This window comes from Cottoperca gobio, chromosome 20 (genome assembly GCF_900634415.1).
Source record: "Cottoperca gobio chromosome 20, fCotGob3.1, whole genome shotgun sequence".
Taxonomy (NCBI): domain Eukaryota; kingdom Metazoa; phylum Chordata; class Actinopteri; order Perciformes; family Bovichtidae; genus Cottoperca; species Cottoperca gobio.
Genome location: NC_041374.1, coordinates 7,052,615 through 7,071,752, shown reverse-complemented (window position 1 = coordinate 7,071,752; position 19,138 = coordinate 7,052,615). Strand labels below are relative to the sequence as shown.

Here is a 19,138-nt window from a genome sequence, read left to right as displayed (position 1 = left end):
CTCGGTGTTTTGATTTACTAATGTTTGCAGACTGGATCCAGAGGACAAATCAGTGGTTTAATCACTTTAGCTGTCATTTCTACACTGTCCACTAAAGTAGATCAATCAATTCAATGAAATAATGGCAAAAAGTGAGGCAGTAGCATTATTAACTGCTCTACTAACACAGAGCATTGAGGTAGCTGCAGGGACTGACTCTCATGCCTCTGATTCACAGAGCTGACTGCAGGGGCTTCGGATTAGGTACGCATATCTGATGTATGCATACTAGTAATAAAGCTTGAATCTACTCAAGTCACAGATCCTTTATTTAAATATTTAAAATACATTAAAAAAAGAGAGAAAGAAACACAGTTCAAGCCTATAGAGTGTATATCATTGTAGAATTGTTAACTAAATTATCTTTTATATTACGGACATGCTTGAAATGCATTCAAAGTACTATTTACATTTATAAGATATTTTTTAAATTAAATATACATATTAAACTATATTAAACAAGTATTTCTAGTACAGCAAATATATATTAATACTTGTACAAACTACAGTAGGCAATAGAGTGCTGGAACGAGTCCTAAAGCCTGGATACATTATGCGTTCGCATTTTTGCACTTCCGAATCCCTCGTCTCAAAATCAATGGGTTTTATTGAATGGATCTTTGGTTAAATTAAGATGGCAACTTGGCCACATGTGAAGATTGTCAATTAGCAGTGTTATTTTTGACCGACTTTGAGTACAGCAGTTTGTATGGGCCCAGTAGTAGAGGTGAAATGCTGCACCACGTTTGTATAAAGCATGTGGCCAGGCATTACACGCTGCACCTTTTAAAGGTTTGTACAATAGTTTCAGGTTTTGAAAAGGAAACTTTACTATAAACCTTGCCCTAAAATGATATGAACATATTATTGTTTTTGTTAAATGTTTTTCTTTTAATCTATTTCATTTTAAACAAAGACATTATTTAATTGTTCTTACTTTTTAGTCACTGCTGCTTCTGATTCTTTGTGTATGTTTTTATACGGATGCAATTCCTATATGTGGACGCTGGAATGCTAGTGTTGTTTAATGACTGAATAAATTAAAAGGTTGAACACAATATGAAATATTTGCAGCGACTTCAGATTGCACAGCAATTCCATTAGACTTATTTCAATGCTTTCAGGACTCGGTCTTAAACATGTACATAAAGAACAAGTATATAAAATACAGATAAGAATAGAAATAAAACTGTAAAAGAACAATTGAACTCTAAATGACAAGGCAAGAGTGACAGTGTGTGAAGAGTAGCAGCAAAGTTATACATACAGCAGAATAATATGATTAAGTAAGAATAAGAATAAACTGTATTACATTACAAATATATTAGTATATAATATATTAAAACTGTATACCATATTTACAAAACATAGTACAGTATATTAAGGGATATCAAATATAATGGGTGAAATGTATTATAATATTACATAAATGATAGTATAGTACAGCAATTAAGCTCAAATGTTTAGTCTGAATGTTGGAGGGGGCAGGAAGAGGCAGCAGTGACCACATGTCTGTTGTTCTTGTACAACAGGGGTCGAATCTGCCTTTGAAAATCAATATCGAACTGTAAGAATGGCCGGCCGCAGGCCTGATGCATGCTTACACATCTAAGGACATCTCTACCAATTATCATCCATCTCACTTACTCCCTCTCTTTGTCTCTTAATCACCCCAACCCCCCCCAAAAACACACACATTCATGCACGACACAATAATAGACTGGGGCACTGGACTGTTTTTCTAATTGGTGTGTATTGATGAGACTGCCACTGGTGTTGCCACAGATACAAGACATTAATGTTACCCCCCTGCCAGGCAATGTAAGACACACTGAAAGACACAAATACATACACACAGTGACAGGTTCAAGTTGCCATGGGAACTGCTGAAATAAAATAATGAGATATGATGTGGGTAATAGCAGGTCTAAAGGAAAATCAATAAATGGACATGCATTCAGTTGCAATCCCAATCTCTTTACGTCTTTTGTCCTCCATCCATCAGCACTCTCCCTCCACTGTCTGCCAACTCACTTCGATTCTCTTCCTAACACACACATTTTCTAAATCACCTTATCAATCACAGCAGAGTTACAATGTGAAGGAACAGCGTAATGTCTCAGAGTATTATTAAAACAAACCTTCACTTTGATTAGAGTGATGCCATTTTGTAGGGCTGAAATGTTAAATTGATTAGTCACATGACAAAAATGAATTTCAATTAGTCGTTGAAATGCGTAAAAATGTCTGCTTTTTCACTGTTCTGTATGTTTTCAAACTGAATATCTATGAATATCGGGACACTTTAAGACATCACAATGGATCTCTGGGAAATTATGATGTGCCTTTTTTTAGACAAAAAATATTGTTTCAGTAATTGACAGATCAATCGATAATGAAAGTAACTGTTAGGTGCAGCCCGATCAGTCAGTGTCCAAACTATGAGCGCGTTTCAAAAATAAGTCTGGTAAATGTGAAATAAAAAGAGAAACAGATACAATTTTCTGGTGACAATTATGAAACAAATCGTGTATTTTAATGATTACTCCTGATGAACAATATTTCAGAAGACACTGCATGTCCTTCACATTTTCTAACTAACTCTGTGAAAATACCTTCCAGAGAGCAACGTCAAATACTACAAACAAGCTGATGTGTGAGTGCACCTCAGTTCAGTAACAGAAAGACAAATGGAGAGAGCACATCTTGTAGTTTGAGTGCTTGTAATTCTGTTGAGTTCATTTGCCTCGGGCTGAACCGCAGCACAATGACAATAAATGTCTGACAAAAGACCGAGATTGAAACAACGCGGTACAGAAACCAAGGCCGGACTGAGACATATCAAAGGAGAGCGCACACACACACACACACACACACACACACACACACACACACACACACACACACACACACACACACACACACACACACACACACACACACACACACACACCAAAATTGCAGGTCTTTTATTCCAAAAAGAAGATTTTTAAGACTTTTAAAATGGGACTGTCCTGCTCATATTTATGTTCAAACATACATTCATCTTGGGGGATTTATGGTAATGAATATATGCAGATATTGACCTGATATATTTCTGCTTAACACAGTTACAATAACATTTGACATATACATAGGTTCCATTGTGCCTTTACTTTAATATATACATTTGTATTCCCATAAGAAAGGTTCAATCTTTGTCAAGTCACACTTACAGTGTAAGGAGGTTCTGCCGTTGTAAAAAGGGGACAGCCTCTTTTTTCCAACATTTCTATAATCCATAATCTATGGTCCATAACAAATGACTTCAGTCATAATTTAAGCAGTAACTGCAACACATGCATGAATGTACCCGTGAAAAAGGTTACATTTTTGGTGCAGTAACAATATACAGTAGCCCATTATTAATGGCCACAGTCTACCATTTTCCACTCTTTCCCTAACATGGTAGTTTCTTCTGTGAAGTCTACTTCCTTTTTGCAACCCTCCCACAGCATGTAAACTACTGCATGTCCATCAACCTGTTCAACAGATGTCCTGCTGATAGCTCCTGGCCTGGTTCAGGGTCAAGCTTAGGTCAAAGGTCACCACACCCGACAGGACTGCGCAGCTCGGTTCATGACCGATGACTCGGGGCAGCTGAACGCTTTCTGAAACTCTTCATAGTTGCTCATCGCGCCGATAACTCTGCAGGGCAACAGTGATAAAAAAAAAATGTCAGGTTTTAAGGATTGTGTGTGCATTCATCAGTGTGTGTGTGTTTGTGCTCTCACCTGTATTTTGGTGGACTGTGAGCTCCACTCTGGATCTGGTCCCTGGCTGCTTCTGGCCTGTATGAGTTACATCTCACCTACAGAGTACATTGTATAGATGATTTCATTGTCTGTGTGTATTTTCACTTTCCTGCGTTATCTTTTGCGCCGGCCCCAGCAATCAGTTTGTGTTATTGTATGCAATGTTATGAAGTCATGCATTCACAATCATGGCATTGGCAGAGTGACAAAAATAGCTCGTATCTGTGTGTCCTTACATGTGCGTAGCTCAGGAAGAACAGTTGGTTGTTGTTCAGTCCGACTCCAGGCAGCAGAGGCTCCTCCACACCACCTCTGCTCTCATCTACCCACCGCCTGTACGCCTGCACACAAATATAAAAGGGAATGTTTTCTCACCTGGGCTTCATAACATGACAGGACAAGTTTTATAAATAGTCCTTTCACACAAAGGATATTTTGAGATGCCAAATACAGGTAGCTGATATCAAACACAAACCAAACTAATAATAAGCACGGGTGAAACTATTAAAAGCATCAGTGCTAAATGACTGGTATTATTATTAGCATGTCTTACTGGCACATCTGAATGCAATAAAACATTATTATAATTTTCCATAAGGTCAAAATGTTGGCGTTATGCAATTGCTGCAAGATCAAGAGACGCTTGAGAGAGTGTCATGTAGGAAGACAGATCATACCCTAAAAGACTCTCTTATTCCTCCATTGTCTGCTATGTTTTCTGCCAGAGTCCTCTTGCCCCGCACCTACAAAACATCCACAAAGCACAGATGTCTTATTCCTTCACCAAGTATTTACAAAGGTTATGATCAAAAAAGTGAATTCTGAATCAGGGTGTCCTGTATTCACAAACACAACATTACATTATTTATTTTAAGCTTGGTCTAAAACTCTTACATTTAGGCCTGCCTCCAACCAGTGGTAGCCATTATACTGCTCAATCATACACTGGGTCTTCTCGTTGAAGGCCGTTTCAGACGAGTTGCTCCACCAATGGTCAAGGTTGCCGTTTTTGTCATACTTCCGACCTGTCCATGAGAAAAATCACACACAAAAGAAACCCCCGAAGCTATGTTAGAAATCTCTGACGTTATTGCGGAGGTCATTCTTGGCAATCAGTATTTACCGTTATTGTCAAAGCCATGCGTTAGCTCATGTCCTACTATCACCCCGATGGCACCGTAGCTTAAAGATCTGGAAGCAGATAACAAGTGGATAAAGTTAAGTCCTCCTTATAAGCTCCTTTTCTAAGTAGAATCAGACCGGCTTTTAGAGAAGTGAGATTTTGTGACATAATAATTGAAGTGGAATCGCTGCAGATTGACTTAAGAGTAAATACGTCTTTCGAATAAACTATGGCTAAAAAAAAAAAAAACGCATTTTCTAAAAAAGTGTTTGAAGTTTCACAGTTTGCACATATCTATGTCTTTAAACATTAACGTCGCTGCCGTATTTATGCCTAATTCAGATGAGGGTATTTTCAGTGTTGATGGAGCATCTACAGCGTTAGCATAGCTCCGATTGATCCAAAGTCAATACGCTAAACAAGCATTTAAAGAGTTGTTAGCTTGTCGTCTTGCGGACAGACATAACGTTAACTTAGCACAGCACGAGTTCAGACTTTATTACAAAACTGGCAAAATCATGTAGTTATTTCGCCATCCTCTTGATCCGTTTATTGCAATTAAATTAAAGCGTCTTGAGTTTGTATTATTATTATTATTATTATTATTATTATTTATTTCTGTATTATACCGCTGTAGATAACAGATTAATTCAACCGCGAGAATAATGTGAATAAACACAAACTGATGCTGCGGTTTCCAGTAAGTAGCTCTATTTCTTAAATAATATAGGTACTTAAAATGTCCGTGATTAAGATATTACTACATCGTAGCAAAAACCATTTCCAACTCCAACCTTTATTTTTAGGAATGTCACTTTCATTGGCGGTATTGATTAACGCACATTATGATGTTATTAAGAAATTAGCTTTGAAAAAAAAGACAGTTTTAGAAATTTCTTGTTAGGATGAGGAATAATTTTAGTCTCTGGATGACAAAATAATGAATCCTTCAAATTTCGGACAAAAGCACGAGGTGGCATTTTTCTTGCGGTCAGTAGAGCGTGTCACATTTGTTTGATCTCACCTTGGATACTCTCTCCCCCAAAAGAAGGGTTTTTGTAGCTCTCCAGCAGGAAATCCTAAATGAGAAGATCAAAAATAGTTTTCATTTGTGTTTCATTAGCTCTGTCCAGACAGGATTTGTTTACTGCAGAAGGTTTGGGTCACTTTCAAAGGACCTTGCTCTTTTTGTTCTTTTCTTTTTTTTAATGATTTTTCTTTTTGTCCTTTTGCCTTTTTTATAGAGATAGAACAGAGAGACTGGAAAGAAGAGAGAGAGAGAGAGGATGACATTAAAGCAAAGAGCCTCAGGTCGGATTCGAACCCGGGCCGCTGCAGTAAGGGTAAGCCTTAGTAAATGAGCCGCCCACTTTACCAGGTAAACCGACCTTTTTCTATTTTCAGCTTGTGTGAGGCAGTTATTTGTGATTTAATTAAGCTTAAGTGTGATATCCCAAGGGAGTAAGTGTTATAAAACAGATCACATTTGACCAGTTGTAGAAAGCGCTCATCACATCCTCTCTTTCAGTTTAGCTAGTTTTTAATGCAAATGTACAATTCTTTCTGACACTGAAATGCTTACTCAGCAATTTTAAAGGAATGATAATCGCTCCAAAAATGTATGCTAGGCAGATATTTAATTGAAACCCCTGAAGTGCAGTGTAGCGTCATCGTGTCTGTACAGAACTTCAGAAGTCAAGAATTCAATAATTAAATTAAATATTGGCGTCTCCGTAATATATCATATTGTCTCTTACTGATTTGATTTGTGGAGGAACTATAGAAGGCGTTCACCGTTGTTGGGTTTGTAAACCACCTACAAAACACACGCACACACACACACACACACACACACATACACACACATTAAGGCATGTCATCAAAGAAGTAAAACACAAAAGGTTCAGAGATTAGTCCTGCCACTCACTCTGTTCGTGGGACTGTTTTTCGGAGCCAGACAATATCAGATTGGGCGATTAACTTCAACGTCTGCATCACATTTCCATAGTAGTCGTTCTCACTGAAGCCCAGCTTAAACATCCACAAATGCAAGTACACATGATTAAGTACTCCAATTGTGAAAAAAAGTAACCCCAAGCTGAAGATAAGGTGTGCAAATATTCCATCAGGATAATGAATACAGTTTGAGCTGCCTCTCAGGATGACATGTCAGTTTAGCATCTTTGTTCTTCTTAACTGCTCAGATATAAAAAAATAATATATATATATATATAAATAAATATATAAATAAATATATATATAAATAAATAAATATATATATATATATATATATATATATATATATATATATATATATAAATAAATAAATAAATATAAATAAATATATATAACTAGGTATTCAGTTTATTTTTCAAGAAAACATTGCTGCATCTTTGACAAACATTGTGATAAATGTGATAAATATTTCAGTTCACTGGAAGTCACATTTATGGGCGAGTAGATGAAAGCACACTTATTTTAAAATTTAAAATGTTCATTTCTGATCCCATGTTGTGCCCATTTTATTCTAAAGCAACAGGGATAAAAGCAGTGTTATACAAACCGTCTTTAAGTCTTCATTGAGGTAGGTGTCGTTCAGAATAAACTCGGGGTAGCCAACTTTAGCCAGGACCGCGTGAGCCTTGAGAGAGTGAATGTGATGGAGAGTTTAAACAGAGTCACTGCAAACGTTTGTTCCTACAACAGCTTTGTTACATAACAATAAAGATGTAGCATCTAAATGCTATGCTGTTGGATTTTATGAGGTCCCTATTGAACTGTGCAAGTCTAACATGCTTGTGATAATAACAAAAGCTAAAAAAAGGTGGACCTGATTTATTTTTTTATGTTTTCAATACTGCCATAACAAAGTTTGTGGACAAGGAGTGGTTTGGTTTAAAAAGAAAAGCACTCCCTGAAAGGAACATTTAAAAGTCAATTGTCCTCTACGTACAAAGACAGATAAATGAAGGACAGCGCTGGAAAACAAGGTCTTAAATCAAAATAAATGTGTGTTAAAATTAGATGAATCAGAGTCCACAGACATCAAAGTTAGATTCTCATTAAAGGTTTGTCAAGATTCTGGTTTTAGGCTCCAGTATTTAATATTTAAATGAAGAATAAATTAAATGCTCTAATGAGCACATCGTTTGGGCTTTGCGTCACATTTATCAGCCGTTTCTTTGACATATTTTCTCAGATGTTGGTGGGCACTTAAACAGAAATGCCACTAATAAATCAACTGCACGCTACCTGCCCAGCGCCAAACAGTAGGTCAACAAAATTAGACACTAGCTGGTAAAGAAAGTCAAACATTTCGCAGACAAAGAGACAGATATTTAGCAAAAAACAAAACAGTGCTGCCCCCAAGTGGCCACAAAACATTAATGCAGCTTTAATTTTAAAGCAAAAATACTTTTGATTGGAGAAATACAATTTAGAATTGAGAGTAAATAAGAGGGAATAGGAGCAAAGACGCTTTTTTTTGTGATTATTACAGAGTGGAGTTACTATAGAGAGGAAAAAGAAGAAACACGGCGATGATGCCGTCAGCTGTTCTTGCCTTGTCTATGGCTTTATCCTTCGTCGTGTGATCCATCCAGACGTTCTCCTTCTCCAGTATGTCGATGAACGCCCAGCGTATGCCCTTGATCAGCTCCTCCATCTGAGAGACACACACACACACACACAAAATTAAAAACAAAAAATACAGTGCTCGGCTACATAAACATATAAACCCAGACTGACCCATATGACACAACATTAAATGTCTGACATCATTTCCAGGTGACACACAGACAAAACACACTCAACACACACATCTATTAGACATATACAAAATGTAATCACTTTTTTTAGGATTTAGGACATGATGTCATTTCAAGAGCACACGCACCATGTGTTTCTTGTCCTCCTGGAAGTGTGTGTTGACAAAGAGGCGCCCAGTGGCATAAACAAGCGAGTTCTCGACGTAGTTAACACACTTATCCCAGCGCGGGGTCAGAGAGGTGGTTCCCGTGGTTACCTGGTGAGAGACAGAGATGCAAGGTGACATTGTGTCTTCCTCCACGTGACGCTTACACTGGTAGAGTCTCTCTCAGCCTCTGGATACTCAGTTGGGGTGGGACATTTTGGGACTGATATTTAAGTATCACTAATTATTTTACATATATCATAATTTGTGTTTATGGCATGGTATAAAGTTCATTTGGAGCTCACTCTAACGTCTTGAAAATAGAAAAACGTAGCACTCAAAATCACATATATTTCCCCAGCTCTCCAATTACTGTCATGAACATTTGGGGACATAAAAACAGAGCTTGAGAATTAAGAGTTTGGGTTTGCTTCTTCCATTTTTCAGGATTATATACAGTATATGTACTGTATATGAAGATGAAGATGAAGATGTGTCCTAATTCCAAGCAGGTTTTCAGTAACTCAAAGGTCTGTCCATTGCCCTCATTTGACTTTTCAACACACGATGCAATGCACAAAGGAAATAAAAGCACAAATAGCTACAAGATGTTTATACAAAATGCATCATCATTCAAAAAGTCTGTTTGATTTGACACCCTGTGGCTCACACTGATATCACCTGAAGAAGAAAATCAAAAAAGGCTTTTTAGGATATGAAAGGATTTCATTAATGAAATTATATGTAGATTGTATTTCCCATGCTGCATTTGTTGATTTATGGCCCAAAAGTAATCAAAATGTAATATATTGAGTAAAATATATACTTGAATTATCCTATAAAATATCCACCCAACTATCCCCGGATGTTAAACCTCAAATACAATGTCCTTCGTACAAGTACATGCATGTCTTGTATATTAGCTATTAAAAATGGCATAATATGAAAATCAGTATGTAGCACATACTGTGTAATCTGGACACAGCTTCAGTGGTACATGAAAGGCTCGCTTAAAGACATCTGTGGTTAAGTTTAGAAAAATATTAAAGGATAAACTAGGAATGCAGGCCCCTTCCTGTAAACAGTAGAACTACATAGTATAATTAAACACAGCCAAACACTTTCCAAACATTCTGTATAGAGTGGGAACCACGTATCTGCAGAATGTCAAGCCCTGTTTTTAAGCTTTGTTTCTGTACCAACCCGAGCATAGTCCAGGTATCTGTACAGGAAACGACGGCTCAGAGTGGTGATCCTGGAAAAAACTGTTCTCCATTGTATGTAGTTAGCTACAGTCCTGGAAAGAGAGAGGAGGGACATTAATTAAATGCCAACATGTAATCTCATTATACACTATAATATACTTATAATGAGACACAGGAGCCCTCGAGCCCCACTGTGTGCTCATCTGTCTGTGTGTGTGTGTTCTCTGTCTGGCTGTTGGTGTGTGTGTGTGTGTGTGTGTGTGTGTGTGTACCTGGGATCTGTGGCGTTAATGAGCTTGAAAAGTTCCTTGAAGTACTGCGGCGCTCGGACGATGACAGGCTCAGAGGGGGAGATGGACCGAACCGGGTCGACTTTAGACTCCACCACAGTTTTTACAAAACCCAGCCAATCAAACTGTAGATAGAGGGGACATATACATTAGAGGTTGTTTATATAACATATAGGAATACAAATAATTAAAAGAAATTGTGTTCATTTTTTTATGATAAGTAAGAGTTGATCTCAATTCCTCAAATTGTGCACACTTAATTTCAGAAACAGGGGAAGATATTAATAGTTTGATTTAGTTATTTTGTGTTTGTTGATGTGTCTGTATGTATTTAAAGTACCTGTGGTATGGTGCGCTGCAGGCGAGAGAGTGAGAGTTTGTTGTACATGTTCTCACTGGTGCGGTTTTCATAGGGAATCAGGATCTGCAGACACAATAAGCAATCTTGACTGACACATGACGGATTACATTCAGAAATCAAATAGTTTCCCTTAAAGTTTATGAATCAATTTCATATTTCACAGAAAATAATGTTGGGTTTTAATTAGCCATCATGGTCTATCAAATCATCTCAATACATTCAGTGGATTATTTTTATCTGATATGACGTCTTTACATGAGCCAGTTTGGTCTCGAAGGCAAGAGCCTTTTCCATCTGGGTCAGTGCTGCTTTCTCTGGAGCGCCCAGCATGACGGCAGTGTCTACCATCAAACTCAGCAAGGCTGCACGATACTGTGGAAAGAGAGAGAGAGAGAGAGGGAGAGAGAGAGAGAGAGAGAGAGAGAGAGAAAAAGAAAGAAAGAAAGAGAAAGAGAAAGGGAGAGAGCGAGATAGAGAGAATGAGAGAGAGAAGAGAGAGAAAGAGAAAGAGAGAGAGAGAAAGAGAGAGAGAGAGAGAGACAGAGAGAGACAGAGAGAGAGAGAGAGAGACAGAGAGAGATAGAGACAGGAGAGAGAGAGAGAGAAGAGAGAGAGAGAGAGACAGAGACAGAGACAGAGAGAGACAGAGAAAGAGAACAGAGAGAGAGAGAGAGAGAGAGAGAGAGACAGAGAAACAGAGAGAGAGAGAGAGAGAGAGAGAGAGAGAGAGAGAGAGAGAGAGAGAGAGAGAGAGAGAGATATGCAATCAGACATCAAGCAAGGACTTACATCTGCAGTTAGATACTAATGTACGACCATATCAGTGCGTTTAGCCGAAGCTAAATTCACATTATTTGTTCCCAAATGGACACAGATGTACAAATCTAATATGGAAGTACAAGTACACAAAACAAATGACAAAAAGTGGCATCACGGTAGATGACATCATAAGTCTCACCACAGAGCGATGACCAATGATCTGTCATTAAAAATGAGTTCTCTTTGGATTTTACTTTGCAAATATTAAGTATGTAGCATATTCTTCTATACATAAGATAACATTTAGACAATGAAAACAACACATTAGGCAAAATAAAATTTAGCATCTATTATTATTTGTAGTTGCTATGCCAATAAAGAGTCCTTATATCTACTGGTAGCTCCCCGTTGCAACCTAAAGCTTTTTCTTATGGAGACCCTTTTATACATGTGGATAAAGAATGTACTTCAGTACCGATAGTGTACAAATTTCTTGAATCGCGACAGTCTAGCATTTGTGAAAATGTTTAGTCTGGAAAGAAGTTATTATTACGATTAAAGAAACAACATAAACTGTTGATATTTTAAGCGGCTGGAATTCTATTCTGCTACATTTTATCACTCAAGCAGGAAATAAATAGCTTCTGCAGGAAGAGCACTTTTTAGGTGACAAGTAAAAAGAGATGAAAGATGAAGCAGAAACTCACCGCCCGGGCAGAGGAAGTGTTGGTGATGTAGTCTTCCCTGGAGGCCAGAGACAAGGACGTCTGATCGAGCTACGTAAAGACAAAGAGCACAGGTTAACTTCTGCTGATTGTTTGTATCTTCTAACTTTTTTGCTGCAGCAATAAAAACCTGAAAAATGTGCAAGGCACTTAACCTGTGCCAACATGTCCACACTCGTGGTTTACCATTGTAGAACTACAAATTGTGCAGATATTACATTCGAGATGACTTTTTTTTACTCTTTTCCAAACATAACACTGTTTGTAGATTGTTACTTACCTTCCAAGGCAACCATTTTTACTCCTCCTAAACATCTCGCTCATATATCTTCATTGCTTCATCATTTGAATTGTAGAAATGACCATTTCCATGTCCGACAAATAAGCATGTTTCCCAAAAATGTCTAAAACATCTAAGTGTGGAAAGCTTGCATGCATTAAGGGTAACGAGAGTGACCCGTGGATGTCTGACCTTGATGATGTAGTGTAGGGAGTTTTTGTCATCGGGGGAGACGTACATGCGTATCAGGACGCTCTTGCTGTGCTGGTTCCTCATCTCTGCCAGAGTCTTCAGGAGACTCCACTCCCCCGCCGACCACCGATACTCCCCTCCGAGCCCATCGCCCACCACAGGCCATCGAAATTCAGGCTGTTTAAGTGTTTTCAACATGGGTTTGGTGTCCAGCTGCTCCAGTATAGCTATGGAAGCACACACACACACACACACACACACACACACACAGATATATTAAGAAACTGAACTTAAGTACAGCATTTTGTTTGATTGAGTGTTATTATTGTTCATGTGTGCATTTTCTTCTGCAATGACCCAGATCTGCCATGGGGATCAATAAAAGCCCATCTTGTCCTACTTTATACTATCACTGTGTCTTTGTGTGTGCGCTTTTGACTCGCAGCATCTTTGTGAGGACCTGTTGAAGAAGACATGGGGAGTGGGGACAGTTTTTGAATCGTGAGGACATTTCGGCTTGCCCTGATTTATTCAAAGAGCTGTTTGAGCGTGTTTGGGGGGGTCAGACATGTAGTTGGGATGGTTAAAGATGGGTTAGGAGCTAGAGGCAAGGGAAGGCATTATGTAAACAACAGTCCCCACAAGGGCTGTACAAATGCTTGTGTGTGTGTGTTTGGTTCCATTACTCTCACACTGGGAACCAAAAAAGTTACATTATCGATGTAAGTCCTCGGGGAATTAATGTATGCCAATATAATGTCCTCTGAAGTGACACAACCAAGTGTGTGTGTGTGTGTGTGTGTGTGTGTGTGTGTGTGTGTGTGTCAGACTCACTTTCATTCATACAGGAGCGGTAGAGGATCTTAGCCTTGGTCACTGCCTCCAGTTCATCAGGGTCTGAAGGAGCTTCTAGTAACTCTGACGAGAAAAACAATTTGAACCTTAACTCTAACGATTAACTGCAGCTGAATTAAAGACATATACAGTCTTAGCTTGTGATAACATAACAATTTAAGAGTCACTTTAAAGTGGAACTCAAATGTACACATCAACCAGAGCCTGCTCCTCATCTCTCTTAGAGGCATTGCTGGGACACTTGTTGGCAAACACACCTTTGAGTTGAATGTCTACATGCTGCCGCAGCCAGGGGTAGATGCCATACGAGGAGGAATCTTCAGGGATGGGGTTCTCCTTTAACCAACCGCCACAGGAGAAACTATAGAAGTCATCGCAAGGGTTAACGGACCGATCTATTTTACTTAAAACAGACCCCGCTAAAAACAAGGAAGAAACCAACACCAGTGAGTCCAAATAAAACTTAAATACCTCATGCTCAACTAGTGAGTGTTTAGCAGCACTCCTTACCTGCTTCAATGCATTCTGGGGTCAGACAGAACTCTTCCTGACTAGATTTCTGAGAGACTGAGGAAGAAGAAAAGAGTTGAGGATGAAGCTTGACAACTGAAAACTGTTTTTATTATTAACATTTAGTTTGCGAAGCTCTGCCCCACTTCACAATCCAGTGTATACAATAGTCCTCTACTGCTTGGTGGCCACTGATCAGTGTAGGGATGTGTATTGTTTTGCAACAGAACCTCAAACATAGTTTTTGAGCAAACATTCACAGAATCAATAGATGACCAGAAGTGTTTGTGTTAATAGAGCTGAAACATGATGTGCAGGTCAAGATAACCTTTCTAGGCCAATGTGATCTCTATGACAGGTGGGCAATCTGCTGATGAAGACCATGGTGAGTGCATAATGCAAATGTGCCATTATTGTGAAAATCTACTTTTCTTTAGTACCGTTAGTGTGCAATGCCACTTTTATCAACACACTTTTTTTCCAGCCGTGTCGTCTCCAGCTTCTTCAAAGCAGTACATCGCTGTGAACAATATTTTAAATTCCAAAAATAACTGTTACATTAAAGAAAACAGTATTTGTATATTGTATTAGTGAAGAGGCTGCAACATGAGTCAATTCCTATCTCTTATTATATTAATCAATGAAGCGTAGAGAAGTGTCAGCTAATCATACTTTCATATTATACTGATTATCAAAAGGGACAATTTAATCTTCATTCAAAATAGGACGAGCACAGAGCACAGGAGCACTTGTGCAGTTGATAGAGAGCAGTCAGATAGACTGAACAGTTCGTGGATTCAATCTTTAACGTTCAACAACAACAACAAGGATAGTTGACCTACAACCCCTACACAACTTTTAGCTGTGTGATATACAGCCATGCCTTCAGTCACAAGCACATCTCGAGCGCTTTCCAACATACACATCAGGTTCTTAATTTAAACCTCACTGTCGGTGAGAAGTACTTCACACACACACACACACACACACACACACACACACACACACACACACACACTTCTAAAAAAAAATAAACAAGCAATCAGAACGCAGCAATAAGACAGACCCATTGTGTACTTGTACTCGCAGTGTGACCACAGGGTCACTTGCTTTCCTAGAAGGTGAACACATGCCAGCTTCTCTGACCTCTTGGTAGAACCCACTGTGATGTGATGTGATGTGGCTCTGAGGGCGAACAGAGGCGGCACAAACCCGCAAAGTGAGCCCACAGATTTAGAAACCAAATCCCCATTGGGAACGGTTGAGTGGAGCGATATGGAGCTGCCTCAATGTCTGACCTCGCAGGTTGACTGCTTGTGTGTGTGTGTTGCTTCACGTTGTGCCCACACACTTCAACCCTGCGTGACCCGCTTGGCCTTGAACAACCTCAACCCCTGACCGCTCCGTCAGATACACCAACACAGATGTCTAAGGTTCTGGTGTCACCGCTAATACCAACCCCATGTTTATTACTGACACCAAAACAGGCCCCACAACACAAACACACATTTTAGAAGCACACTCTATAAACTTATTAAAAAATCAAACACTTGAGCATTCCTGCGTGTGGTCGTTCACATGGCTGCAGACTTCCATTAGAGTGGGTGTGTGGCACTGCATACATAACATAATTACACTTCAATCTTACCACAAGAATGTTGGCTTCCCTCAATAACAAAAAAAACAATACTTACCCAACCCCAGACACACACACACACACATGCACCCCTCCCAGCCACAACCATCCCCACACTACGCGCTCGTAGTGAAACCAACTGATTCTTAAAAAGGAGTAGTTCAACATTTTAGATGCAGATGCGTGGGCCGTGGGTGTTGGCGTCTAACAGACGCACATGGCAGAGTCTGTACGAGATGCACTAAGCTTTCAAGTAACTCCAATTGAAACCCATCCGAGCTGCACGTGAGAACGCAACATGTCCAAATCTCAAACATGTTTTACCTGCAAGACAGGTACGTGCACCAAAACACCAAGGCACATGTGTAACTGAAGAAATGACGAGATTTCTGTGGAATATTTAATGTATCCTGGTCGGTTTTTTAATTCATATTCCACTTTTAAGAAAGTTATTAAGTGAAGTTATTAAGTTTGCACGGTTTAACGTTTGATTTGCATTTCATCTTTTTGTTAATACTGTGGCTAGTCCTTCATTTATTATTATTATTTTTACAGATTTTCAAGCTGTGTATGTGGACTTGTTTCTCTTAGTTAGGATTATACTCGTTCTCCTTTGAGCCAGTTCCCTGAGCTCATTCACAGCAACATGAAAATAAGAGAAGTTGCGAGAATCAACTGCTTTGCTCCATTCAGACGCAGAAAGATTGGCAAAACAGAAAACAGCCTCGTCTCTGACAGCAGGAAACTGGAGTCCTTCATCTTTTGCTGGACAACAGTTGGAAACCATCTCCTGACACATCTATGTTGAATTTTCTTCCAAAAACATCAGTGTTAATTAATTACTATAATTATTACCCCCCCCCCCCCCCCCTATAAATAAACAAAAACAAATCCCACACCCTGCCCATTACTCTGCCACACAATTCCCCGCTAATTAATTTCACATTCTGCAGGAGATAATACCCATAAAAGTGTCAACATACACACTCTTTCCTCTTTTCCCACAGTTTCACTTGACTCCCACGGTGCATTATGGAGAGTAGAAGGTCCTGCGTGTGTATGTGGGCGTGTATGAAACCTTATATGAACCAAAAATAGTTTGACACAAGTTACCCACAAGCCCTCCACAAAGACCTTTGCTCCCACTGGCTGGCTTGCTTGTGTGTGTGTGTGTGTGTGTTAGACATACAGTCTGCATGTACTATAATCTGAGGACAGTTTGCGATACATTTCCGCTGAATTCCTTACAAATTATAATGCAGGTTGAAGAAGTGTGTGGATGTCTTTGTGGATGTGTGTGTGTGTGTGTGTGTGGTAGACTTACCCAGTATGAGTGCAAGCAGCAGAGCGGCACAGAGACACACACACATGGCCAGTGCTATCCTGTAGAGACGACTGTTGCCCCTCTCGGGTTTAACCCCACCGCCACCTAAACGCTCCAGTTCCATAACTTACTATGTTATATCACACACTAACAGCATGAAAACACACACTCACACACACTCTACAAATCTAACTTTTAGGTGGGGAAGCACTGACGAGATAAATTGATGAAAACCAGAAAGCAAAAATATCTGGTAAAAAAAAAGAGAAATCACGTTAATGGACAAAATAAATCCAAAAAGTTAAAATAACATCTTCTTAAAATGACACATTTCTAGATGAACTCTGGTCTCTTTCCCAATTTAACAGCACATACTTCATTAACCTTCCCAGTTTCTCTCTGCTGCTATCTGTAACCTCTCTAACTTCACCCCAGCTCTTCCTAAATGTTCCTCCCTTCATCACTCCTCCTCTCCCCCAACACTCCTCCCATCCCTCCCTCCCTCCCTCCCTCCCTCCCTCCAGTACAGAAGGGACCAGGCTTCTCAGTGATAACCAGATAGCCTTTAATAAAATCACTAACTAAAACCAGAACCCTATCTGTGTGTGTGTTACTGTGTAGCATTAGAGGCGGCAGACCTTGTTAGTGTCCTACACGTGAAGTGTGTGTGTGTTTAATGTCATGTACAAAACAGCAGGGTGCTCTGCTCAAAATGTTTATCACATCAGTCAATCAACCAGAACAAAATTAGATACACGCACGCACGCACGTACGCAGGACACTGATTAATGATTACAATCGATTAAGCTGATGATAATGACATGGCCGCCTGTAAAATCACATCAGTGCTTTTGTCAGAAAGCATCAATAGTTTCTTTGAATAGAGTAGACAGAGGTGGTGATGACAATGACACCACAGCTCCTGATTGGTCCTTCAGCCTCCCCTGCTGTGGGAAGAAACTCTTTCCGCACATGCTAATTAGGGTTTGGGGCGTCGGCCGCAAAGTCCTTATATAGACACGACTTCCTGCACTGCTTAAAACACCCATTCATCAAGCGGACACGTCGACCACGATGCTATTGTTCACCATCGTGACTCACAATCACTCGTGTTCTGTTTTTATTCTTATTGTTTAACATCTCAACTGGGATCCTTTACTCTAGTTTGTATTGTCTCCGTCAGTCGGTCGCTCCAACACTTTGGTCCAGACTGAAATATCGCAGCAACTTATCGGATTTCTATTTTTGTACAGACGTTTGCGACCCTCAGAGGATGAATCCCACTGACTTTAGTGATCTTCTGACTTCACCTCTAGTGCCACGAGTAGATCGCCACTTAAGTAGTTCAACATCTACCGCATGGATTGGCTAAAATTGGATACGATGACCTTTTCTCCAGCGCAAAATTGCATACACGCATTTATGTTTCACACAGAGAAATCCTGCTAACTTTGGTGATAACGTTATTTTTCCCTCTAGCGCCACCTGGAGGTTGGACATTTGTGTTTTTGTTTTTATTGTAATATCTCCACAACTGTTGGATTGCCATGAAATTTGCAACAGACATTCATGGTTCCCAGAAGACACCATCCGATTGACCTTTCCTCTCGCACCAACAGAAGGTCAGAACGATCACTTACTCAGTGAACTCTCTCAGCGTGGATTGGCTCAAACATTTGTGCGTCCCTTCATGGTTCACAGATGATGTATTTTAATGACTTATCCTGGAGCACAACATTTTATACAGACATTAATGCTTCCCGCAGGATAAATCCCGCTGACTTTGGCGATCCACCGCACACGAGGTTCACACTTAATGAATGTATTGCCATTAAATGTGCGACAAACAGTCACGGTCCCTAGAGGATGATTACTCCTGACTTTTCCTCCGAGGCGTTATCTGGATAAAAAAAATGGGACCAAACACGAGTTGATTTCCTTTGAATTTGTTTAGTGCTAACTGGCAAATGTTAACAAAAGAAGAAGTTGAACATGGTAAACAACAACGTCATTGTGAGCATGCGTGTGTGTGTGTGTGTGTGTGTGGCCTCACAGAGCAGCTAGCATGGCTGTTAGTCCTGTTAACATAGAGGAGGTCACAGAGTTAAGGTCAAGGGCCCATCTCTCAATAT

The 19,138-nt window shown here is 39.5% G+C and overlaps 1 protein-coding gene across 1 annotated transcript; it reads right to left on the bottom strand.

Annotated features, from left to right (window-relative positions):
• Nucleotides 1-1,773: 1,773 nt before the first annotated feature.
• Nucleotides 1,774-17,420, bottom strand: phex (phosphate regulating endopeptidase homolog, X-linked). Its single transcript, XM_029457446.1, has 22 exons — nt 17,007-17,420; nt 14,047-14,103; nt 13,794-13,955; nt 13,516-13,599; nt 12,682-12,908; nt 12,192-12,260; nt 10,981-11,097; nt 10,705-10,788; nt 10,347-10,489; nt 10,073-10,166; nt 8,852-8,980; nt 8,519-8,620; nt 7,520-7,597; nt 6,884-6,987; nt 6,714-6,772; nt 5,981-6,035; nt 4,957-5,024; nt 4,728-4,858; nt 4,511-4,576; nt 4,070-4,174; nt 3,813-3,889; nt 1,774-3,726 (listed from the first exon to the last, which is right to left on the bottom strand). Exons 1-22 carry the CDS (start codon nt 17,128-17,130, stop codon nt 3,624-3,626), a joined length of 2,238 nt encoding a protein of 745 aa, XP_029313306.1. The 5' UTR covers nt 17,131-17,420; the 3' UTR covers nt 1,774-3,623.
• Between the last annotated feature and the right edge of the window lie 1,718 nt (nt 17,421-19,138).